Source organism: Apostichopus japonicus, chromosome 4 (assembly GCF_037975245.1).
Source record: "Apostichopus japonicus isolate 1M-3 chromosome 4, ASM3797524v1, whole genome shotgun sequence".
In the NCBI taxonomy this organism is placed as follows: domain Eukaryota; kingdom Metazoa; phylum Echinodermata; class Holothuroidea; order Aspidochirotida; family Stichopodidae; genus Apostichopus; species Apostichopus japonicus.
In genome coordinates, this window is record NC_092564.1 from 399694 (window position 1) to 427129 (window position 27436).

Sequence of the window (27436 nt, forward strand, 5' to 3'; positions counted from 1 at the left end):
AGAACTGTTTCTTTGCTTGCATTTCATTACATTTTAATTTCATTAGAAGTCAGTTGTTAGAACATAAAACTAATGTACAAAACGAATTGATATGGTTGATCAAGTTCCAAGCAACAGCATAGCATCCAAAATTAACATGGAATTCACAGAATAATGAAAATGCATGAAATGGAAATAAGCACCATTCCTTACTTCAAGAATACTAGTACACTAGTAAAAACATATCCCTTGGCTGTGAGTGCTTGATCTGACATGCATACATTGAAGACTGCTAATCAAGTTTTATGCTTCTTGTAAGCCTATTTAGGTTCTAATATTAAACAAAATGGATGGATGGATTAATTAATTAAACTTGGTAGGTATGGTTAACAATAATAAATACATTATATTTGCCTCAATGGTTAACTCAAGCTATAAAGTATTCCTATAATCAAATTCATGATTCTTCCTATAATTTACAAATCTTCACATATCAACTTAAATGTGCAAAGAATCGTTTCAATTCTTGGTAGAGTGAGAGTAATATTATATGTGATTGCTCATGCTGCAACCATTTCCAGTGATCATTACATTTTGGAACTAATAAATGCTCATAAGTCAAGATATTATTTATACCTACCCAACAGTGCAAGAAAGAAAGTCTAAAAGCCAAGAAATATGATTCTGTTGGTTTCTGAAGATTACTAACTCTGACAAGTCACAACCAGGTCCAAATTACAAAAACTCTGAAAACTGTCTGTCATGGTTATTGTAGGGTGTCTCAAATGGACCCTCATGATGTTGCTGTTGACTTAATTATCTACATATATACTGTGTATACACCTTTAACAAAGCGACATATGCTTATTAAACATTCTCTGTTCTCTGGTTTTTTATTTTCAATCCAAACTTGTAAGATTTTGAAGACAGTAAAAACAGTCCACAAATATCTGGGAGCTACCTATCGGTCTTACATCACAAGTTTTTTGTTGTCTGAGGGTGTAACTATGTATGTATCACATAAATATGTTTACATAGGGTTGTTTGGGGTCATCAGAAAATTCAGTTTACTCTCAGTTTTGGAAAAGAGCAAAGAAGTTTATGGGTCGAAAGGGATTCGAACGAGTGACTGAACTGGGTTTAAAGCCCCAGACCTCTATCTGACAGTTATTCATTTACTTATGTAATTTGCTTTCCTTTTTGACAGTTTCTTGCCAGTCTTGTACAGCAGGATGGTCGCTCATAAATGGAAGATGTTACAGAGTGTTTGAAGGCAGCAAGAATTGGTACGATTCTCAGCAAGCCTGCATTTCATATGCAGGTGATTTGGTTGTAATAAAAAGTATGGACCTGCAGGTAAGAAGCATAACATAAATCATTTAAATGACATTAAGAGTCTGATCAATATGTTAAGAATCTGATCAATATGTTAAGAGTCTGATCAATATGTTGAGAGTCTGATCAATATGTTAAGAGTCTGATCAATGCGTTAAGAGTCTGATCAATATGTTAAGAGTCTGATCAATATGAGTCTGATCAATATGTTGAGGGACTGATCAATATGTTAAGAGTCTGATCAATATGTTAAGAGTCTGATCAATATGTTAAGAGTCTGATCAATATGTTAAGAGTCTGATCAATATGTTAAGAGTCTGATCAATATGAGTCTGATCAATATGTTGAGGGACTGATCAATATGTTGAGGGACTGATCAATATGTTAAGAGTCTGATCAATATGTTAAGAGTCTGATCAATATGTTAAGAGTCTGATCAATATGTTAAGAGTCTGATCAATATGTTAAGAGTCTGATCAATATGTTAAGAGTCTGATCAATATGTTAAGAGTCTGATCAATATGTTGAGAGACTAATAAACATGTTAAGAGTCTGATCAATATCCAACATGTTTAGAATCTGATGAATATGTTAAGATTCTAATCAATATGTTGACAAACTGATCAATATGTTAAGAGTCAGGAGAAGGGAATTATAGGTTCTTGTTCTATATTTTAGTAGTAGTAGTTTATTGCATCTCATATCGTGGCCCAAAGGCCAAATTACATAAGAATAACTTTTGTGATCATTTTCACTGTCCTCAGAACCAGCTCACTTTAATGGTTGTAGGATCACTGGGAAGCTACTGGATTGGCCTTCAGTATAACAACGATAACCAAGGCTTTTATTGGGTTGACTCGACACCTTTGAATCCCAATGTCACGTCAGTACTCTTTATTATAACTTGTTTACTAAGTTTAAATCAGGTTTACTCACTATCCTACTCAACTTTGAGCTACAGTATATTTCAAAACTTTATATATTAAATAGTGTTTTATATATATATGTAGGTCAACAAAGCAGTGACGTAGCCAGGAATTTGAAAGACTGCAGTCGCTCCCCCTGGCTACGTCCCTGCAACAAAGTGTTTACTTTTCATTAATGATTGAACACTAAAAAATGTGCACTATGTCATAATTCTTTGGAAGTATATTGATGTCTCTTAAATACTTGCGACTTTAGTGGGAAAATATATTATACAAAGTGAAGCATTTTCATACAATAAAAACAGTTCTGTTTAGTGGAAAGCCTGCATGCTATGAAGTTTATATGTTGAGTGGATAGCCTGCATGCTATGAAGTTTATCAGTTGAGTGGATAGCCTGCATGCTATGAAGTTCATCTGTTGAGTGGAGAGCCTACATGCTATGAAGTTTATCAGTTGAGTGGATAGCCTACATGCTATGAAGTTTATCTGTTGAGTGGATAGCCTACATGCTATGAAGTTTATTTGTTGAGCGGATAGTCTGCATGCTATGAAGTTCATCTGTTGAGTGGATAGCCTACATGCTATGAAGTTCATCTGTTGAGTGGATAGCCTGCATGCTATGAAGTTTATCTGTTGAGTGGATAGCCTACATGCTATGAAGTTTATCTGTTGAGTGGTAAATTTAAAATGAACCCCTATCCCTCCGTTCACATCCTAGCAATCATGGGGATCCCCTATCCCTCCCTCCATATCCTAACAATGTGCTCCCTTTCCTCCCTCCATGTCCTTACAATCATGATGATCCCCTATCCCTTCCTCCACATCCTAACAACCCTGGTGATCCACTACTCCTCCCTCCACATCTTAAAAATCATGTGTTCCCTAACCATTCCCTCCACAAACTAAAAATAATGGTGATCCCCCTTTCCATCCCTCCACATCCTCACAATCATGGTGATCCCCTATCCCTTCCTCCACATCCTACCTAACATGGTTATCCGCAACCCCTCCCTCCACATCCTAAAAATCATGTAGTTCCCTCACCCTTCCCTCCACAAACTAACAAATTATGGTCATGCCCCTCTCCATCCCTCCACATCCTCACAATCATGGTGTTCCCTCACCATTCCCTCCACAAACTAACAATCATGGTGATCCCCATTTGTTTGTTTCATGTATTGTATGGATTACATGTCATATAATTAATACTTACTTAATAACCTGACAGTTTTGTAACATGTTATAGAATGAATACTTGCTAAAGAACCTGTTAGTTTTGTAACATGTCATATAATTAATACTTTCTAAAAATAACCTGTAAGTTTGTAAAATGTAATAATTAATTTAGCTCAATAATATGTTCATTTTGTAACCTGTTATAGAATTAATACTTGCTAAATAACCTGTTAGTTTTGTAACATGTATTATAATCAATACTTGCTAAAAAATATCCTGTTAGTTTGGTAACATGACATATAATTAATACTTGCTGTATAATATGTTGGTTATGAACCTGTTATAGAATTAATACTTACTAAATAACCTGTTCATTTGTAACATGACATGGAATTTATACTTGCTAAATAATATCCTGTTAGTTTGGTAACATGACATATAATTAATACTTGCTGTATAATATGTTGGTTATGAACCTGTTATAGATTTAATACTTACTAAATAACCTGTTCATTTGTAACATGACATGGAATTTATACTTGCTAAATAATATCCTGTTAGTTTGGTAACATGACATATAATTAATACTTGCTGTATAATATGTTGCTTATGAACCTGTTATAGAATTAATACTTGCTAAATAACCTTTTCAATTGTAACATGACATAGAATTAATACTTGCTAAATAACCTTTTCGATTGTAACATGACATACTTGCTAAATAAACTTTATAGTTTCATAACATGCCATGGATTAAATCCTTGTTAAATAACCTGTTAGTGTTATAACATGTCATAGAATTAATACTTGCTAAAAAACCTGTCTATTTGCAACATGACATAGAATTAACTTTCTAAATAACCTGTTAGTAACAGGGCATAGAATTAATACGTACAAAATAACCTGTTAGTTTTATAACATTTCACAGAATTAATATTTGCTATTTAAAGAACCTGTTAGTTATATAACATGTCATAGACTTAGTTTTTAACCTTGTCCAACAATATCTGACATCAAAGTTCTCATGTAATAGGTTTTGACCCAAAACAACTTCACATTCATGGACAAGCATTACCTTCAAAGACATGGGACTGCCATGGGTACCAAGATGGCTCCTTCTTTGCTTGCCTGTTTATGTCTAGTCTTGAAGAACGCATGTTCAGTACAGCTCCCTGCCGTCCTCTTATCTGGTGGCGCTACATTGATAACATCTTCTTCGTTTGGACCAGTGATGAGGATAGCCTGCTCACCTTCATCAATCATATCAATTCTTTCCACAGCACCATTAAATTAACCTCTGATTGCTCACACTAACAGGTTTACTTCTTCAATGTGACTGTTCGCAAGGAACACGGTTCTCTCTCTACTGACTTATACACCAAACCCACAGACACACACCAGTATCTCCATTCTTCAAGCTGCCATCCCCGTCACTGCAAGTCTGGAATTGCCTACAGTCAAGCACTTCGTCTTTGTCACATTTGCTCGAACAATTCCTCTTTCATTCGCCATACAGATGTTTTAGATAAACACCTCACTGCCAGGGGCCATAGTGCCAGAAGGGTAGTTGAAGCCATTCAGAGAGTCCACTCCCTATCCAGATCATCTCAATTGGCAGTGAAGGACAAAAATGATAGAGGCTGCGAAGACAAGTTCCCTCTGGTTGTTACTTCCCACCCAAATCTTCCTCCTCTTCAGCAAATCACCTCTAACAACCACAACATTCTCCTCACTTCATATAGACTCCAACGAGCCGTCCCTGAAAACCCACCATCGCCTACAGACGTCCAAGCAACCTACAGGACCTTCTTGTGTGTGCTGCTGTTCCACCTCTAACTTCTAACTCTACAACCCGTCAGCATGGTACTTTCAAATGAGATCGTACTTCGAGATGCATCGTCTGCAGCCACCACATTGTTGAATCCAATTCCATCACCAGCCACAGCACCTAACCCACACACAAAACGAAGGGTCACATCACTTGCACAACCTCTGATGTCATATATCTGCTCTCTTGTAGAGTATGTGGCATCCATTGTGGTGGTGAAACTAAAACCACCCTCAAGAAGCGGTTCTATGGTCACATATCTGCAACCATTCTTAACCTCCCAACCATACCATTAATGACATGTCCCTACAGGGGATTGAATCTTTAGGTAGTCGTCCTGACCTAGTTCGAATCAGCAGAGAGAGGCTGTGGGAGCAATGCCTTCGCACCATTCAACCTCATAGGCCAACATTCAGGAAGGACATGACTAACATTTCTTCAACTTCCTGTTTATAGTTTTTAACATGTCATAGAGTGAATACATGGTATTGTAATAACTATTAGTTTTGACTATTGTAATCACATTCTCACAGGAGGTGGAACATTGGCGAGCCAAATAGTATTGGATCAGGAACAGATTGTGTGGAATTGTACGGTACCTCTGGTCTGTGGAATGATGAGCACTGCACTTCTTCAGCTGGCTATATCTGTGAAAGGGGCACAGGTAAGGGAATTTGATTTTCAAATTATTATTGCATCTTTATAACATTAATCACACTAATTAGCAAATCTGAAATCCTGAATAAATCACTTACTTTGTACTTTCTCTTAATGATTTGAAATTAACCTTTTGACTATTCAAGAATTTTTTTTCACTTCATTTTTTTACAATACCCTTAATGTGATAAAACAATTCAGCCACAAACTAAATCAAATCGAAGAGAGAAAACTTAAATTTACTTGCAAAAGTCATAAATTAACAAAAATCAATGAACATCCAAAATTAAAGTAAAATTTATTAGCATTTGGGAATTTGTATTTTGATTTGCAGGTATATTTTTGACATTCAAACATTAAAAAATCACGGGATTACCTATATCATGAAAACCCTGAAAGCAAACATCAGTCAAATTGAATTATGATTTCCTTTAATCCAATTGCATTGAACTTCCTTCCAGAACGTTTGTCATAGATACAATGGTAAAACAAATGTTCTGTTTCCTCAGAGTGAACAAAGCATAGAGTTAATTATTTTCATTCCTGAAAGTGAATTATTATCAGCTAAAATTTGATGAAGGAAAAGCGATTGCAGAAATATTACTGCGAGATCATTCACGACTTTGTATGGCAGAATAAAAATGTTATTCAAGTTGAGCCTTACATGAATACTCATGCTCTGTCACTTTATAATGGCAGACGGACCTACACATAAACCATTAATTAACTTATTATCAAAAATTAAAGTTATTACATAGGAGAACTCATACAAATCAGGAAATTACTCTCACTTATAGGAAGAAAATCTGAGTATTGGTAACTAAAATTGTTAATATGCATATTCAGGATTACCGAACCAACATAACATTAAAGTTTTCACATAGATAATTCCATTACTCCAGAGATTATGATGGAAGAGAACATTGTTATTGACCATGATATGACTATTGTTTAAAATAATTAGAATCTTGGCAGTAAATGTTCAGCCCAAGCCTCACACACTTCTCTATCAAAATAATTATATATACAAGAATTGCCTCCTATTGAAATTTCACTTGAAAAGAAAAGCATCACTGAACTGCTTTAAATGCAAATGAAAGATTTTCCAGCTAAATATTGCTTCACCCAGCTACAATTCAGACTTTTAACAAAAGACTCTTTATCTGTCACTTTGAAACCAACATTAATCTTCTCTATCTGTCACGTCCAAACCACCATTAATCTTCCCATTTATAAGGGTGCTATTAAAGGACTCTCTATCTGTCACGTCCAAACCACCATTAATCTTCCCATTTATAAGGGTGCTAGTAAAGGACTCTCTATCTGTCACGTCCAAACCACCATTAATCTCCCCATTTATAAGGGTGCTAGTAAAGGACTCTCTATCTGTCACGTCCAAACCACCATTAATCTTCCCATTTATAAGGGTGCTATTAAAGGACTCTCTATCTGTCACGTCCAAACCACCATTAATCTTCCCATTTATAAGGGTGCTAGTAAAGGACTCTCTATCTGTCACGTCCAAACCACCATTAATCTTCCCATTTATAAGGGTGCTAGTAAAGGACTCTCTATCTGTCACGTCCAAACCACCATTAATCTTCCCATTTATAAGGGTGCTAGTAAAGGACTCTCTATCTGTCACGTCCAAACCACCATTAATCTCCCCATTTATAAGGGTGCCAGTAAAGGACTCTATCTGTCACGTCCAAACCACCATTAATCTCCCCATTTATAAGGGTGCCAGTAAAGGACTCTCTATCTGTCACGTCCAAACCACCATTAATCTCCCCATTTATAAGGGTGCCAGTAAAGGACTCTCTATCTGTCACGTCCAAACCACCATTAATCTCCCCTTTTATAAGGGTGCCAGTAAAGGACTCTCTATCTGTCACGTCCAAACCACCATTAATCTTCCCATTTATAAGGGTGCCAGTAAAGGACTCTCTATCTGTCACGTCCAAACCACCATTAATCTTCCCATTTATAAGGGTGCCATTAAAGGACTCTCTATCTGTCACGTCCAAACCACCATTAATCTTCCCATTTATAAGGGTGCCATTAAAGGACTCTCTATCTGTCACGTCCAAACCACCATTAATCTTCCCATTTATAAGGGTGCCATTAAAGGACTCTCTATCTGTCACGTCCAAACCACCATTAATCTTCCCATTTATAAGGGTGCCATTAAAAGACTCTCTATCTGTCACGTCCAAACCACCATTAATCTTCCCATTTATAAGGGTGCCAGTAAAAGACTCTCTATCTGTCACGTCCAAACCACCATTAATCTTCCCATTTATAAGGGTGCCAGTAAAAGACTCTATCTGTCACGTCCAAACCACCATTAATCTTCCCATTTATAAGGGTGCCATTAAAGGACTCTCTATCTGTCACGTCCAAACCACCATTAATCTTCCCATTTATAAGGGTGCCATTAAAGGACTCTCTATCTGTCACGTCCAAACCACCATTAATCTTCCCATTTATAAGGGTGCCATTAAAGGACTCTCTATCTGTCACGTCCAAACCACCATTAATCTTCCCATTTATAAGGGTGCCATTAAAGGACTCTCTATCTGTCACGTCCAAACCACCATTAATCTTCCCATTTATAAGGGTGCCATTAAAGGACTCTCTATCTGTCACGTCCAAACCACCATTAATCTCCCGATTTATAAGGGTGCCATTAAAGGACTCTCTATCTGTCACGTCCAAACCACCATTAATCTTCCCATTTATAAGGGTGCCATTAAAGGACTCTCTATCTGTCACGTCCAAACCACCATTAATCTTCCCATTTATAAGGGTGCCATTAAAGGACTCTCTATCTGTCACGTCCAAACCACCATTAATCTTCCCATTTATAAGGGTGCCATTAAAGGACTCTCTCTGTCACGTCCAAACCACCATTAATCTTCCGATTTATGAGGGTGCCATTAAAGGACTCTCTATCTGTCACGTCCAAACCACCATTAATCTTCCGATTTATGAGGGTGCCATTAAAGGACTCTCTATCTGTCACGTCCAAACCACCATTAATCTCCCCATTTATGAGGGTGCCATTAAAGGACTCTCTATCTGTCACGTCCAAACCACCATTAATCATCCCATTTATGAGAATGCTATTTAAGGACTCTATCTGTCACGTCCAAACCACCATTAATCTTCCCATTTATAAGGATGCTATTAAAGGACTCTCTATCTGTCACGTCCAAACCACCATTAATCTTCCGATTTATAAGGGTGCTATTAAAGGACTCTCTATCTGTCACGTCCAAACCACCATTAATCTTCCGATTTATGAGGGTGCTATTAAAGGACTCTCTATCTGTCACGTCCAAACCACCATTAATCTTCTCATTTATAAGGGTGCTAAGGACTCTCTATCTGTCCAAACCACCATTAATCTTCCGATATATAAGGGTGCTAAGGACTCTCTATCTGTCCAAACCACCATTAATCTTCCGTTTTATATGGGTACTATGCCTGAACTTGATTTATGATTCCAGATAAAGTTATGTGAAACCATATTGTAATTTTCAATGAAACTAAGTGGATTAGGCAAAACACTAAGGAGAAAAACAAGCTATGATATGGCCAAACTCTTAATTACAGTTATTTTACCAGGAGATATCAAGCCTGAGTTGACCACAGCCAAAGTAAATTTTTACCCTGGACAGCTTGGGAAGATAATTTAAGGTGAAAAATCATCACTCTTATTAATAAAAGTGACACCAAGATATGTGATGGGTCCAAAGTTAACATTAAAACCATAGTCATGGAAACAGTCGAGGACCCGAGTAGAAACTCACTCAAATTAACTTTCAACCCTGAAACAGCATAAAAATAATTTAAGAACTTTAACAGCATCTACAAGAGATGAACGCAACCAATTCAGGAACAGAACAGTATCATCAGCGTATTTGAAATGTTAATCTCCTGAATTACAAGTATTAATACCCTTAATACTTTGATAAGGATAAACCAGGTTACTTAGAAATCCTGAACAAAGAATGAAGAGATATGGGCTGAGTGGGCAACCCTACCTAACATCACGAGAAATACTAACATGCTGGGAAAGATGCCTGTTATTAGTAACACAAGATGTAACTTTTCCTTAATAGGTTTTATCCCACCTGATAACATTTGGACCAAAATTGTAAAGTTTAAACTTTCAAAAATTAACTCCCACTCCAGACAGTCAAATGCCTTGCAAAGTCTTAAAAGAGAAGCATACCTCAAATTCCCTTAGCATCACAGTAGTCAATGAGTTCCAAATTGAGTTCCAAAACTTTAAAAAAAATTGTTCCTGCCAGTGAAACGTCTCATCAGAAAGCCAGTTTGCTCCTCGCTAAGAAGGAGATTTAAAACCTCTTTGATGCGGAAAGCCAAACATTTGGCCCCATTCTTGTAATCTGTTTTTACAATTGCTATAAGCCACCAATTTTTTAAATCATATGACTCCTTTGAAGGTTTTGTAATCAAAGAAATGATAGCCCCACCCTGTTCATCTGATAAATGCATATCTTCAAATCTGCTAAGGTACTATTCATCCATTCAGAGGAATAACTAATAAGTAAACTTTCCAACCTGGCAATCTCACATATGAGGTAGTGTTCATAACAATTTATTTTCTTTGGCATGGATGGAAGAATACTGCATACTTGAAGACTAATGCAGATGTTCAATTTAACAGCTTCTCATAAAAGGGAATTGTTCGAGTCAGGGAAAAAAGAACCAGTATAATTTATACCAACTACAGAATAACAATAATATAATCCTGTAAAAGACAAATGTTAAGTTTCCAGTATCCACATCCCCAGGGTTTGCATTACAATTAATAAAAGAGAAACTCTAGAATGATCGGACATAAGAATGGAAACAATCTCAGATGCGTTCACACTTTGAACAACATGTTTGGAGCATTAAAGGATTGAGTTAACAGTGAATTAAATTATCAACTGAAGATTATCAGGTGAAATGCTGGACATATGGGTTAGTGTAACACACACTTAAGAGAAAACTAGTATATAACAGAGTTGGTGAAATCATATGTTTAAACATTAATGCCACAAACTAAAGAGAGGACTAGTATATATCAGTGATGGTGAAAACCAGCTGTTTAACATTAATGCCACAAACTAAAGAGAAGACTAGTGTCTATCAGTGATGGTGAAAACCAGCTGTTTAACATTAATGCCACAAAAGAGAAAACTAGTATATTACTGAATTAGGTGCGAAGGACACTGTGTCCCTTTGCCCTCTGGCGAGTAATCCTCCTCAATCTGGTCTATCTGCTGCGCAGCTTTCAGCAGCTTGGGTTGTCATACCTAGGTCTTTCTGGATTAGCTCCTTCCATCCTGAAGGTGGTCGTCCTGGAGGTCTTGGCTTGCTGAAGTCATTCTTGAATGCTTGGTATGGAAGCCGATGCTCCGGCATCCTAAAGACATGGCCGGCCCATTTCAGGCGTCTCTTGCAGATTGCAGCATTGATGGTAGTTGTTACATTCAGCCTTTGTCTGCTGGTGTTGTTCCTCACTTTATCTAGGATGGAGACACCCAGTATTGCTCTGAGACATCTCATTTCAAAGACATAAAGTCGATGACGATCTTTTTCACGGAGTGCCCAGGATTCAGAGCTGTTTGTTGCTATTAGCAGAATGATGGCCTGGTAAATCCTTACTTTCAGGGATCTGGTGATGTCATGGTTTGACCAGATGGTATTTTTCAGTCTTCCAAAAGCCCAGGAAGCCAACCTTATGCGGCGTTTGATGTCTTCTTCCATTGAGGGGACATTGCTGCCAGGGAAGACAAAGTTGTCAACTTTCTCAACAGGTACTAACATCTTTGGTGTCTTCAGATATTATTTTACACTTTGTTGGGTTGATTTTCATTCCCCATCTTGTGCATGCTTCTTGAAGTTTGTTGGTGGCCTCCTGTAGGCTGTCAAGGTCCATTTCTATGAGAGTGGTGTCATCGGCATAACGGATGTTGTTCATACACATGTTGCCCATCTTCAGACCTAAGTCAAGATTTTGTATCTCTTTCATGACAAACTCCAGGTAGATGTTGAAGAGACAGGGAGATAGTAGGCATCCTTGTCTGACACCAACTTGAACCTCAAACCACTTAGTGATCTTTCCATTCACCATTACAGAGCACTTTATTTTCTCATACATCCTTGCTATGAGGTCTACTAGCTTTGGATCTACTCCAATTGAGCACAGGCATTTCCAGAGAACCTCCCCCCAAATTGTGTCGAAGGCTGCTTTGAAGTCCACAAAGTTCCAGTGAAGCTGTATTTTCCTCGAGTATATAACAGTGATGGTGAAAACCATCTGTTTAAACATTAATGCCACAAATTAAAGAAAAAACTAGTATATATCAGTGATGGTGAAAACCATCTCTTTAAATATTAATGCCACAAATTAAAGAGAAGAATAATATATATCAGTGATGGTGAAATCATCTTTTTAAACGATAATTCCACAAAATATAAAATGGTAATGCTATTATTATATAAGGATCACTACCTAGAAATTATTTTGACAAAAAACCAAACCATACATAATTTGCTATACAAAATATTGATATTGTTCACAGATATTTTATTTTACAAAGATTACAATTTTTTTCCATATTTATCTACTCTCTTATCTGAATACAATCTTTATTAGGTGTTAATGATTAGTAACACAGAGAACCCTCCAACTGTTCCATTTATATTATTTTGGGCTGAAAATTACTTAATAATTGAAGAAAGTCACAGACATTTGCACGTTCCTTCTTGCTGCTTTAATTTACATGACATGTGTTTAAGGGTTAGGCAAGCATTTTTCTTAAAAAGGGATTATATTTATTAATTACATGAATGTTACTTAAAATCAAAGTTATTTTGTTACAAGAATCTAACTTAGAGATTTCAGTAGATATTTCATTATGATTAATAATATCAGATAAGGTGATCTGCTGGGGCATTTGATGCCTTGTACTTGATATGAAGAAAAAACCATGGTATGTTTTCTGACAAGAAATTAAAACATGGATTTATTCTCTCAAATATATTAGAATAAAGAAACCTGTTTTCATTAACTGAAGATGCACTTATGTTAGGTCACTATCTAGAAACAATAATACAAGATGTAGTATGAATATAGACACTTGATATCACCCATAAAACTTGAATGAATTTTGAAAAAACAGCAATGTATAATTATTGAACTTATCAGATATTCTCAAGAAATGTGATGAAGATAATGGCTGGGCATCAGCCAATGGAAAATGTTACAAGATGTACATGAACACAGACAGGGAATGGGAAGGTGCAAAAGCATACTGTAGAAGTGTGGATGGAGATCTGGTTGATGTCAACTCGGCGGATGAACAGAACATTGTGACAGCAGCATCCCAGTTAAGTGGAGTTTCCTTTTGGATTGGCTTGACCAATAAGGTAAGGGTACCTGTAATCATAAATTTCAAGAGTTATAATCAATCAGCCACAGTTTGTGTACCTTTGTGGTTGCCTATGTAGCTAGGTTGTTCATCCTGGACCAGATGTCCCTTGAAGTATTTTGGGAGAGTAAGGAAAAGCAAGAGACCACAAAATTGTATGTAATGAATATGAAACAGTAGCAATCATTGTACGTGGCTTATGTGTGGAGAAGCATTAAATATACATCAGAAAGGTACCTAGTTAGTCTGAATAATGATAAATAGGCACAAAAACAAGCTACATCAATTAAACTGTGAGTATGTGTGCGTGTATGTGTATATATATGTGTGTAGGACACTAATATTGGGTCAGAGCCACTAGTTAGTCTGAATAATGATAAATAGGCACAAAAAAATGCTATATCAATTAAACTGTGAGTATGTATGTATGTGTGGGTGGGTGTAAGTGTAAGTGTGGGTGTATGTATGTATGTATGTGTATATATATGTATGTGCATATATATGTATGTAGGACACTAATATTGGGTCAGAGCCACTAGTTAGTCTGAATAATGATAAATAGGCACAAAAACAAGCTATATCAATTAAACTGTGAGTATGTATGCGTGGGAGTGTGCGTGTATTTGTATATATGTATGTGTATATATATGTATGTGCATATATTATATATATATATGTATGTGTATATATATGTATGTATATGTATGTAGGACACTAATATTGGGTCAGAGCCAGTACACTGCAGGTGAAGACAGAAGAAAGTTCTATTGCTCATAAATAGCATTTTTAAATAGAGTAATAAATATTGGCGAGAGATGAAGAAGATACCTTTCATTAACAGAGGACAATATGTACATTCCCCAACAAGATGTCACTTCTCATAACATTTGATATTCCTTGCAAGAGACATATGTAAGCAATCTATATGGTTGCGATGGCATTTGTGTACATGTCCATCTGTATATGTGTCAAACTGCTTGTAAACATGATAACTCAAAAGTGCCTGATGGCTGAACTTGATACTTTGTGTTTGGATTTGCCTTACTTGTGAGAACAAACCTATTGCAATTTGTAGAGCTCAAAGGTCATTTGAGGTCAACATAAGTGAACATCTCATTAACACATCAACTCTAAAGCCAAGCTTGGATTCACCTTAGTGAGTGCAAGACTGCTATTGATATTTGCGGGGCTCATATATAGGTCGTTTGGAGCTAAAACATGTCAAGGTATGAAACCATGTTAACATAATAACTACAAAACTTGAAGCTTAGATGAAGTATAGTATGTGCATCCATCGCACTGAGTAAATAAACCTATAGCTGTTTAAAAGAGGTCAAAGGGACTCTGAAAACCTTGTAACAAATAACTTCAAAATTGAAGCTTCAATGAACTTCATCCTGTGTAAATATTTCTCCAAAGTGAGTAACCATGTTGTGTTATATGGAGGTCAATGTTCAACAGAGGCCAAATTTTGAAATCTTGTAAAGCACAATAACTCCAATAATTGATCTCAAATGAAGTACATACCAATCCATGAGTGAGTGCAAGAATCATTTTCTTTGTTATGGAGCTCATTGGTCAAATAAGGTGAACAGAAGTCAAAGTAGGAAAATCTTGTATATAGGATGTCTTCAGAAGTAATGCTACTATAGAGAGTTTTCTGAGTTATATATATAGCACCCATTAGAAGTTCATGTGACCCTTAAAAACATGTGGTATGTTTGTAAACATTATAAGTACCTTGTCCACAACTGAATTGACTGTCTCTTTGGCACCACACTTGTCACCCTGCTTATAAATTAATTGATGTAACCTCAGTTTATGTGGTATCTTATATATCAATAACTAGTAATCCTTGATGCTTATCTTTCCTTGTTTTGTTTGAGGTCAGACAGGGTCAAAATTTATCACAATGTACCAAACACATTACCCACTTAGTTAGTTCCAGGGAAAGTTAAATCCAGGGGCCCAACTGCTGGTTTGATGTCCAAAGGAAGAATTTGCTATAACAGTTACCAACAATCTTCCATAATCTGAAAGAGGACAGTATTGCTACAAGCACCAGTATCTCAAATTCTCAAAATCTTAACTCACAGACAACATGGTGTTTGAAACATAATAGTTTGTACAATTAAGTCGCCTTGCAAAAGATAATTGGGTTATAACATCACTAATGTCCTAGTAACATCTTTTTCCTTCGCTTCATAGCATATATATGCCTGTATCATTTGGATAGAGGCTATGTATAGACAAGTCCTACTGTACTGTATGTGCTAACTGAAGGTAAACATAATTCTGATTTTGCTACCCAAGTTTGACCACAGTAACTATGACAGTCACTTGGTGTTATACATAAATGAGTGTTGCTTTCTTTGTGTACAAGCCAGTGTGTCAGTAGGGATCATGAAAACTATAGAGTATTGCGTATTGTTACTATTTCTTTCATGTAATTTTGTTTGTATTTCTTTCATGTGATTTTGTTTGTATTTCTCTCATGTGATTTTGTTTGTATTTTCTCTCTTGTGATTTGTTTGTATTTATTTCATGTGATTTTGTTTGTATTTCTTTCATGTGAAAGTTGGTATCTCTTTCATGTGATTTTTTTATGTTGTTTCATGTGATTTTGTTTTTATTTCTTTCATGCGATTGTGTTGGTATTTCTTTCATGTAATTTTTGTTGGTATTTCTTTCATATGATTTTGCTGGTATTTTTTCATGTGATTTTGTTGGTATTTCTCTCATATGATTTTGTTTGTATTTCTTTCATGTGATTTTGTTTGTATGTCTTTCATGTGATTTTTTTGGTATTTCTTTCATGTGAAAGTTGGTATGTCTTTCATGTGATTTTGTTTGTATATATTTCATGTGATTTTTTTTTATTTCTTTAATGTGATTGTTTTGGTATTTCCCTCATCTAATTTTGTTGGTATTTCTTTCATGTGATTTTGTTGGTATTTCTTTCATGTGATTTTGTTTGCATTTCTCTCATGTGATTTTGTTTGTATTTTCTCTATTGTGATTTGTTGGTATTTCTTTCATGTGATTTTGTTTGCATTTCTTTCATGTGATTTTGTTGGTATTTCTCTTATGTGATTTTATTGGTATTTTCCTCATGTCATTTTGTTGGTATTTCTCTCGTATGATTTTGTTTGTATTTCTTTCATGTGATTTTGTTAGTATTTCTTTAAAGCGAATGTTGGTATTTCTTTCATGTGATTTTGTTGGTATTTCTTTCATGTGATTTTGTTGGTATTTCTTTGATTTTGTCTTTTAGTATTATAGTGATGCAACAACATTCAAGTGGAGTACTGGTCAACCAGTCACCTTTGATAACTGGGCCACAGGGGAACCTGCTGGAAGGTACTGTTCTTCCTACAACTATTTCTATAGTTAAATGATAGTTCAATATTATATGAACTGCATTCATTTCGTTTTGCTGCTTGAAATCAATGCATCGTAGATACATATTATTTCTATTGGTTTACAGCAGTGGATTGCTAGAGGGGAATTGGTGTGAATTGTGTAGAAAGGGGGAAGTGATGAGGAATGGTGGTCCTCTTATCTAGGGGAATGCACATTGAGTGCTGAAACAGATATTCTAACCAAGAAACGTGGTAGCCTTTGACGAAACACATCGTGGCGATTTACATCTCAAATTGACCAAGCGAAGTCCTGATATAAAGGACCTTTGTTCAAGAGCATAAAGCTCATTGGTCCGTTATATTTTATTTTGTATATTGTAGAGTGAATTGTAACAGATAACATGAACATTGAATGAATGATAATCTTTGTCGTTATTGCATGTCAAAGACAGTGATTGAAAAATATGTGGTACATTTTTGTAGACTTTGGGAGGGGAAAATGAGAAAACACATTTTCACCTAGTTGGGGAACTGAGAGAAAAGGTTGAGAAGCACAGGTTTAAAGACATTACTTTCTAGCTGCATAGTATTGTTATCGCTGCCTCTGAATATTATTAGAAGAGACCAAACACAAACGGACTATGTGAGAGAAAGTAGTAATTCAATGTTTTCAGGCATATCTTCAACTTACTCCTCCATTTACTCCTAAGAATACTAGGCCTTAGAGAAGAATGATGAGAAAGTTTTACAAATATTGTTTGTTGTTATGGCATGCCTTCAACTACCAGATACCTATGTTTTGGTCCCCTTTGTCAATCAATGAATTAAGAAGTGCTTGTTTGTTCTATTGCCCTGCCTTCAACTATCAGAAACCTATGTTTTGGTCCCCTATGCCTACCAAGGATTTAAGAAGTGCTTGTTTGTTCTATTGCCCTGCCTTAAACTACCAGATATTCATGTTTTGGTCCCCTATGCCTACCAAGGATTTAAGAAGTGCCTGTTTGTTCTATTGCCCTGCCTTCAACTACCAGATACCTATGTTTTGTCCCTTATGCCTACCAAGGATTTAAGAAGTGCTTGTTTGTTCTAGATTGCTCTGCATTCAACTACCAGATACCTATTTTTTGGTCCCCTATGTCAATCAATGAATTGAGAAGTGCTTGTTTGTTCTATTGCCCTGCCTTCAACTACCAGATACCTATGTTTTGGTCCCCTATGTCTATCAATGAATTAAGAAGTGCTTGTTTGTATGCCTTCAACTACCAGATACCTACCTGTATGTTTTGGTCCCCTATGCCTACCAAGGATTTAAGAAGTGCTTGTTTGTTCTATTGCCATGCCTTCAACTACCAGATACCTATGTTTTGGTCCCCTATGCTTACCAAGGATTTAAGAAGTGCTTGTTTGTTCTATTGCTCTGCCTTCAACTACCAGATACCTATGTTTTGTCCCTTATGCCTACCAAGGATTTAAGAAGTGCTTGTTTGTTCTAGATTGCTCTGCATTCAACTACCAGATACCTATTTTTTGGTCCCCTATGTCAATCAATGAATTGAGAAGTGCTTGTTTGTTCTATTGCCCTGCCTTCAACTACCAGAAACCTATGTTTTGGTCCCCTATGCCTACCAAGGATTTAAGAAGTGCTTGTTTGTTCTATTGCTCTGCCTTCAACTACCAGATACCTACCTGTATGTTTTGGTCCCCTATGCCTACCAAGGATTTAAGAAGTGCTTGTTTGTTCTATTGCCATGCCTTCAACTACCAGATACCTATGTTTTGGTCCCCTATGCTTACCAAGGATTTAAGAAGTGCTTGTTTGTTCTATTGCTCTGCCTTCAACTACCAGATACCTATGTTTTGTCCCTTATGCCTACCAAGGATTTAAGAAGTGCTTGTTTGTTCTAGATTGCTCTGCATTCAACTACCAGATACCTATTTTTTGGTCCCCTATGTCAATCAATGAATTGAGAAGTGCTTGCTCGTTCTATTGCCCTGCCTTCAACTACCAGAAACCTATGTTTTGGTCCCCTATGTCAATCAATGAATCCAGAAGTGCTTGTTTGTTCTATTGCTCTGCCTTCAACTACCAGAAACCTATGGTTTGGTCCCTCTATGTCAATCAATGAATTAAGAAGTGCTTGTTCGTTCTATTGCCCTGCCTTCAACTACCAGATACCTATGTTTTGGTCCCCTATGCCTACCAAGGATTTAAGAAGTGCCTGTTTGTTCTATTGCCATGCCTTCAACTACCAGATACCTATGTTTTGGTCCCCTATGCCTACCAAGGATTTAAGAAGTGCCTGTTTGTTCTATTGCCATGCCTTCAACTACCAGATACCTATGTTTTGGTCCCCTATGCCTACCAAGGATTTAAGAAGTGCCTGTTTGTTCTATTGCCATGCCTTCAACTACCAGATACCTATGTTTTGGTCCCCTATGCCTACCAAGGAATTAAGAAGTGCCTGTTTGTTCTATTGCCATGCCTTCAACTACCAGATACCTATGTTTTGGTCCCCTATGCCTACCAAGGAATTAAGAAGTGCCTGTTTGTTCTATTGCCATGCCTTCAACTACCAGATACCTATGTTTTGGTCCCCTATGCCTACCAAGGAATTAAGAAGTGCCTGTTTGTTCTATTGCCATGCCTTCAACTACCAGATACCTATGTTTTGGTCCCCTATGCATACCAAGGAATTAAGAAGTGCCTGTTTGTTCTATTGCCATGCCTTCAACTACCAGATACCTATGTTTTGGTCCCCTATGCCTACCAAGGAATTAAGAAGTGCTTGTTCGTTCTATTGCCATGCCTTCAACTACCAGAAACCTATGTATACCTATGCATATCAATGAATTAAGAAGTGCCTGTTCGTTCTATTGCCATGCCTTCAACTACCAGAAACCTATGTATACCTGTGCCTATCAATGAATTAAGAAGTGCTTGATTCTCTATTGCCCTGTCTTCTGCTATCAAATATGCTATGCTTTGGCCCATATCACTGTCATCTTTTGTTTGGGAGGAGATTGGTACCTGGCCTCCATCCTTGAACACTTATATTTGAAGGAGGAAAAGACAATACCTGCCATTTCAAGGATTTGTTATTTTTTTTAAGAAAGCTTGCCTTCAGATATTGGATCCTATGCATTGGTACCCTATGCCTATTAATGAATTAAGAAGTGCTTGTTTGTTGTTTTGCTCTGCCTTCAACTAGCATATGCTATTCTTTGGTCTATTTGCCTATTAATGCATTAAGAAGTGCTTGTGTTTTTGAATTGCCCTGCCTTCAACTATCAGATGCTATGCTTCGGTCTAATATTCTTACCCTGCCTTCAACTATCAGATGCTATTCTTTGGTCTATTTGCCTATTAATGCATTAAGAAGTGCTTGTTGTTTTTAATATTGCCATGTCTCCTGTTCCCAGATTCTTTGACACGGATGGGGACTGTGCTCAAGTTTTAGATACAGCAATCAATGGTGAATGGAGTACCACCAAGTGTACAGATAGCAGAAATGCATTCTTGTGTGAAAGAGCAGAAGGTAAAATGAAATAGTTAATACCATCAAACAGTCTAGAAAAACCGAGACTGGTCACCTTTGTCCAGACTTTTAGACCATTCAATGCCACTCTTAGAGATCAATTAATGTTTACTAGCAACTAGCTATATATACTATATATATGTTAGAACCTCATTAAGGTTTAAATGCTGTACCTGAGAAGTACCTACAGAGGCTCTCAATCATATCTGAGTATAATAGCATTTATCTGAGGACAAGAAATCAAACTGATCAGAAATATGATAATGACTAAAAGGGGTACACGCTATCGACACTCCATTGCACTATCTTACATTCCTTTTTGGATTGTTCTGTTTTAGGTACTTGTTATCCTGGTTGGCGGATCCACAAAGGAAACTGTTACCAGTTCAACAGTCACACACAGCTGACCTACACCGATGCTAAACATACTTGTGAAGCTCAGGGTGCTTTCCTGGTCTCTATCTTCAGTGGAGAGGACAATGATTACATCGTCTCTCAGTTTGAAGGTTTACAGAACATTGGAATCACAGATATTTGGATTGGTATTGCAGGTATGTCCCCTGTCATATCTAAAGATAGGTATTGAAGATGTAAATGTTGATGACTGGCAATGTTCACTATATTTATGATCATTTTACTACCATGAAATGTAGTTTTTATATGAATAACATAAGCTAATGAAAATGCTAGAGAGAAAATAGATACTACTGAATTAAAATTTCAGAGAAAGCAGTTGGATGTTTTGTTAATTAGAAAGCTTCTCAAACCTGACTTTTTGGCAAGACAATATTGTATTCATTTTGTCTTAGTTGATTTACATAAAGCATTTACGGCAATGCAATAATAACTCTCTGTCAAAGGTTAGCCATATGTCATGGGATTACTCAGACACATGAAATTGGATTATTGAAATGTGTCATAGGGAAGGCAGACACAAGAAATATGTCTTCTGATTCGTGTAGTTGACATACTCAGACACAACAACCCTGTGCTTTCTATTTCAGGGATGAGCCAAACACTAGATACAACATTAGGCCACAAATAGGACAGGATTCAAGACCCATACAGCCAAGATAACATAATTCTGGTTGTTTTACAATTGTTGAATTAGAATTGTAGTGTTACAGGGAGCTTTGTCTGTAGAATGTTTTGAAAAGCAGCCAGAGCAACTGAAAGCTAAAACGTTACAATCACACACTCACAACAGTAGAGCTAACAGTTTGTTTAGTGTTAACAGTGTTAATTGTAAGGAAGCCATGCAAAATGTCACTAAATCAGTTGCAAATATACATCGCTTTCTTTCAACACCAATATTCAGGTCTATATTATACATTTCTATTGTATACATTGTGCAGAATAATGTTTGTTATAGTAACCGGGTTGATAACACTGAAACTTGAAAACTAATAAGCAGCATTTTCTACACTTTTCTCACACACTTTTAGATTCCATAGATATATGTGTCAATGATTGGACTCTAGGGATACAGATTGTTTTAAGCATAATCCTCCCTTCCACAAGCCATTAAACTCTCATTTACTTAGTACTGGTATAAGATCTTAATGTGCAGACAGTATTTACTAAATTAATTCACAATTTCACATTTATTTTTCTTAGATTACCCAGATGATGGAGTGTTTACGTGGTCGGACAATAGTGCAGTGACCTACCAAAACTGGAATGATGAGACTGAACCTGCTGACACAGTCGGCCAGCATGACTGTGGAATGATCTACACAGGTGGGGTTAAAACCACATTTTGTTAATTTAAAATATGTTATAGAGACATAATAAGGTGCTTAGCATTTGATTAAATTGCTAACTGTTTCACAGCGAATCAAATATTTAGGAAAGGTCTCCCTGGTACTTTCAGACATGAGCTGTAATTGATATATATTTAGTTTAAAGCTATGTATCACAAAAATTGTTTACTACCTGAAGACATGCATATTATGTTTTGCAAAGAATTGTTTAATATTATTCTGGTAAGCTCATAATACCTGATTTTATCCTGATAGAATTCCATTGTAACAGTATATATGTTATCTTCATGATATATGAACATCTTTGTATGTTACAGGAGATACCAGTGGCAAGTGGAACACAAATAACTGCTTTGTCCTCAAAGCTTACGTATGCAAGACAAGAGCTGGTGAGAACAGTTATAATGGAAATCTGTCTGATATTATTTAATTCTTCAGAGCTAAGGTATGCAAGAAAGAGCTGGTGAGAACAATAATGAAAATCATACTTTGGAACTGTCTGATACTGTTTAAGTCCTCAAAGCGTACGTATGCAAGAAAGAGCTGGTGAGAACAATAATGAAAATCATACGTTGGAACTGTCTGATACTGTTTAAGTCCTCAAAGCGTACGTATGCAAGAAAGAGCTGGTGAGAACAATAATGAAAATCATTTCACATAATTTGGAACTGTCTGATGCTGTTTAATTGAGATACATATCCATTTAAACTAAGATATCTTATACTAATCTTTACTACCTGCAACAGCTTTGAAAGAGTAATTTCAATTATTTACAAAATATTGACACAGCTCCACTCTGTTTCACACATTTTTAGAAAATTATGATTATTAGGACCTAATGAAACCCAAGAATTTTTTTCTTTCTCCACCAGGCCAACCGATCTATTACATCTCTCCAAATTTGCGTAAGTGCCTTTGTCATCAACATGATTAAATATTTGCATCTATGATATGCATATCCAATTGGCTGCCCATTTGGGATGTCATCCACATAATTGAATATTTGCATCTATGATATGCATATATCCAATTGGCTGCCCATTTGGGATGTCATGAATGCATATCTTGCTCTTTTTCAATTTCTTTACTTCTGCATTAATGAACTTCTATGAAAATATGAATAAATTTCAGTATTTTGTATCAATGGATCAAGTTGTGGAACAGTGGGTTCTGTTTTAATTTCTTTATATTACATAATTTGACAGTTTTAACCTTAATAAATAATGATTTCCAATGTACAGTGAATAGATTTAGAAAGCACTATATGAACATGTGCATTTACAAGCAATTGAAGCACTGTGTCATAAAGGAGCTTGCAGCATCACTGCAGCCAGACTACAAAGCAAGATAATGTTTTGTGCATTTTACACAAAAGGAACTGTTGGTCTGCAGAGATAATCTCTGTTGTTTTGATACTGATTCAGTTTTTCTTTCCGACACATACCTAAGTGACATTTACAAGTTGATTTTGCAGCTGTTGGTGATTGGATACTGATTCAGTTTTTCTTTTCGACACATACCTAAGTGACATTTACAAGTTGATTTTGCAGCTGTTGGTGATTGCCCTGCCGGATGGAATCTGTTTGGTGATTCTTGTTACTATAGTGATACCTCACGCTCAGACTGGAACTCAGCAGAAGCCAAATGTGTCAACCAAAATGCTCATCTGGTAGCTATCAATGACGACGATGAACAGTCTTACATATCAAGTGAGTCTTATTGATTTATTACTGGGATAATAAGTCTAACTTGTCTAGTTCAGTTTAGTAAACATAGATGCAAAACTAGCAACTTTTGAATTTAAATGAAAGAATTCAACATTTTCTGCTATGTAAGGTCTATATTACCATGAAAATTAACAGAAAATTTCAATGTCATTGGAATTAAACAATTGATGTGGCTAAAACATTAATCCCTCTCTGTAATATATTGGTATTGGTGTGGTGGATCAATGTCATTGGAATTAAACAATTGATGTGGCTAAAATATTAATCCCTCTCTGTAATATATTGGTATTGGTGTGGTGGATCAATGTTTAAGAGTTCTAGAACCCTTAAAATGTGTTGAATTTCTAAATAAGAAATTGATAGAGAAAGGGAAGGGAGTTGGTTGTTGGAAGATTTCACAAACAGCTTGAGAAATGGGTAGGCAGGTAAAGTGCGGGGAGGGGAATGTCATAGTAAATAACAGCCATAGGGCTAATGCCTGATGACAGGAAAAGAGTGGTAGTTTAATATACATTCATCTCATTTTACAGTGCGTGTTGCAGGAATTGGTGTGAACACATGGATAGGCCTTCATGATTCTGGAAACAGAGATAACTTTGTCTGGACTGATGGTAGCACTGTATGTCTTCCTTTCTTGTTGTCTTGTACTGCATTTTCTAATTGTACTTAGGTACAGACTGTAGCCTACTTAAGTGTAATTTCATCATGGCCATTAAGTTTAAGTGATTGAACCTTTAAGCATAACCAATGAACATAGGAAGCAGTGTATCTGCCTTTCTTGAGATAATTTCTTATAAATCTTTGAAAAATGTTAAACTATAAAACAGGTAAAACATAGAAATTCAGTTATTGTTGATTCTGATTCCAATCCCTTGAAATCACTTAAACAATAAAACAAATCAGGTTTTGATAGTTATTCTTGTTCAAAAGGATATTTTTAAAATTTTTTATTTATATCAAATACACAAGTCATCATTGGTTAGGTTGGGCACAGAATATGTAATGAACACAAGTTGTCATTGGTTAGGTTAGGAACAGAATATTAAATGAACACAATTAAGTCATCATAAGTTAGGTTGGGCACAGAATATTGAATAAACACAAGTCATCATTGGTTAGGTTGGGCACAGAATATTGAATAAACACAAGTCATCATTAGTTAGGTTGGGCACAGAATATTTAATGAACACAAGTCATCATTGGTTAGGTTGGGCACAGAATATTTAATGAACACAAGTCATCATTGGTTAGGTTGGGCACAGAATATTTAATGAACACAAGTCATCATTGGTTAGGTTGGGCACAGAATATTTAATGAACACAAGTCATCATTGGTTAGGTTGGGCACAGAATATGTAATGAACACAAGTTGTCATTGGTTAGGTTAGGAACAGAATATTAAATGAACACAATTAAGTCATCATAAGTTAGGTTGGGCACAGAATATTGAATAAACACAAGTCATCATTGGTTAGGTTGGGCACAGAATATTTAATGAACACAAATCATCATTGGTTAGGTTGGGCACAGAATATGTAATGAACACAAGTTGTCATTGGTTAGGTTAGGAACAGAATATTAAATGAACACAATTAAGTCATCATAAGTTAGGTTGGGCACAGAATATTGAATAAACACAAGTCATCATTGGTTAGGTTGGGCACAGAATATTTAATGAACACAAATCATCATTGGTTAGGTTGGGCACAGAATATGTAATGAACACAAGTTGTCATTGGTTAGGTTAGGAACAGAATATTAAATGAACACAATTAAGTCATCATAAGTTAGGTTGGGCACAGAATATTGAATAAACACAAGTCATCATTGGTTAGGTTGGGCACAGAATATTTAATGAACACAAATCATCATTGGTTAGGTTGGGCACAGAATATTTAATGAACACAAGTCATCATTGGTTAGGTTGGGCACAGAATATTTAATGAACACAAGTCATCATTGGTTAGGTTGGGCACAGCAGCTTTTCAAATTATCTGGTATTTTTTTTCAGTCACAATGAAATAATTGTTGTTGATTTTTTGCATAGGGAAATGTAAATTACCTGTTAATACACTTTTTGTGCTGGTTGTATAAACATGTAATATGAGTGAAGTTTGCATGTCACATGTAATTAGAGAGGGAAGTTTGCATTTGACATGTAACTAGAATTGAAGTTTGCATTTGACATGTAATTAGAGAGGGAAGTTTGCATTTGACATGTAACTAGAATTGAAGTTTGCATTTGACATGTAATTAGAGATGGAAGTTTGCATTTGACATGTAACTAGAATTGAAGTTTGCATTTGACATGTAATTAGAGAGGGAAGTTTGCATTTGACATGTAACTAGAATTGAAGTTTGCATGTGACATGTAATTAGAGGGGGAAGTTTGCATTTGACATGTAACTAGAATTGAAGTTTGAATTTGACACGTAATTAGAGAGGGAAGTTTGCATTTGACATGTAACTAGAATTGAAGTTTGCATTTGACATGTAATTGGAGAGGGAAGTTTGCATTTGACATGTAACTAGAATTGAAGTTTGCATTTGACATGTAATTAGAGATGGAAGTTTGCATTTGACATGTAACTAGAATTGAAGTTTGCATTTGACATGTAATTAGAGAGGGAAGTTTGCATTTGACATGTAACTAGAATTGAAGTTTGCATGTGACATGTAATTAGAGAGGGAAGTTTGCATTTGACATGTAATTAGAGAGGAAAGTTTGCATTTGACATGTAACTAGAATTGAAGTTTGCATTTGACATGTAACTAGATTATAAGTTTGCATGTGACATGTCTTTGATGATCATGGTGCTGTTTCTTCAGCTTGATCTCAACAACTGGGCTCCAGGTAATCCTAACTATGATGTAGGAGGTGAGGCTTGTGTTGCAGCTATGGTGCAGGATAACAAAGAAGGTCTGTGGGATGACTTGAGCTGTTCAGATACAAAGACATCCATTTGTGAAAAGCCTAAAGGTAACAGCACCATTGCTAACTTCATGTTCTCACAGAGGGGTTGGGAGAACAGTAATGGGGAAAGGGGCAGAACAATTGGTTGTTGGAAGATCTTAAGATCTTAAAATAATAAAAGCAATGACATAGTAACAAACAAGTAGCCTTAGGTTATTGTTTAGCATTAGCTATTTTGATTCAACATAACTTTGCTTGAATTCTATATGATTGAATTGTTACACACTGAATTGGAAGTCAAGTGTAGAAAGTTCAACACTTGGCTGGAGGACTTTTGATGAATAAGTGAGTTGATGAATATGTGATAATCCATCTATTTTCTACTAATAGCAGAAGACTGACATTTTAGATTTCTATCTATAGTGTCTGTCTAATTGCATCTTGATCTATAGTGTCTGACCGAATGCACCTCTATCTACAATGTAATAATCTGCACTGCTAACTATAGTTCTGAGCAACTGCAGCGTTATAGCGTTGGACCTGCACTTCTATCTATAGTATCAATTATACCTCTATCTATAATGTCTGACCAACTGCACCTCTATCTATGATGTCTGATCAACTGAACCTCTATCTATGGTGTCTGACCAACTGCACCTCTATCTATGATGTCTGATCAACTGAACCTCTATCTATGGTGTCTGACCAACTGCACCTCTATCTATAGTGTCTGATAAACTGCACCTCTATCTATGGTGTCTGATAAACTGCACCTCTA

General features: G+C 36.1%; 1 protein-coding gene across 1 annotated transcript in view; it reads left to right on the forward strand.

The window, feature by feature from the left end:
- Window positions 1-27436, forward strand: part of LOC139966044 (macrophage mannose receptor 1-like) — a 130239-nt gene that overhangs the window by 7094 nt on the left and 95709 nt on the right. Inside the window, exons 2-14 of the mRNA XM_071968678.1 lie at window positions 1187-1335; window positions 2079-2197; window positions 5779-5909; window positions 13134-13354; window positions 16631-16716; window positions 20139-20254; window positions 20593-20805; window positions 21872-21994; window positions 22335-22406; window positions 22890-22922; window positions 23568-23726; window positions 24275-24363; window positions 26574-26724. Of these exons, the coding sequence (XP_071824779.1) occupies window positions 1187-1335; window positions 2079-2197; window positions 5779-5909; window positions 13134-13354; window positions 16631-16716; window positions 20139-20254; window positions 20593-20805; window positions 21872-21994; window positions 22335-22406; window positions 22890-22922; window positions 23568-23726; window positions 24275-24363; window positions 26574-26724 (1662 nt within the window). The remainder of the gene's footprint in view (window positions 1-1186; window positions 1336-2078; window positions 2198-5778; window positions 5910-13133; window positions 13355-16630; window positions 16717-20138; window positions 20255-20592; window positions 20806-21871; window positions 21995-22334; window positions 22407-22889; window positions 22923-23567; window positions 23727-24274; window positions 24364-26573; window positions 26725-27436) is intronic.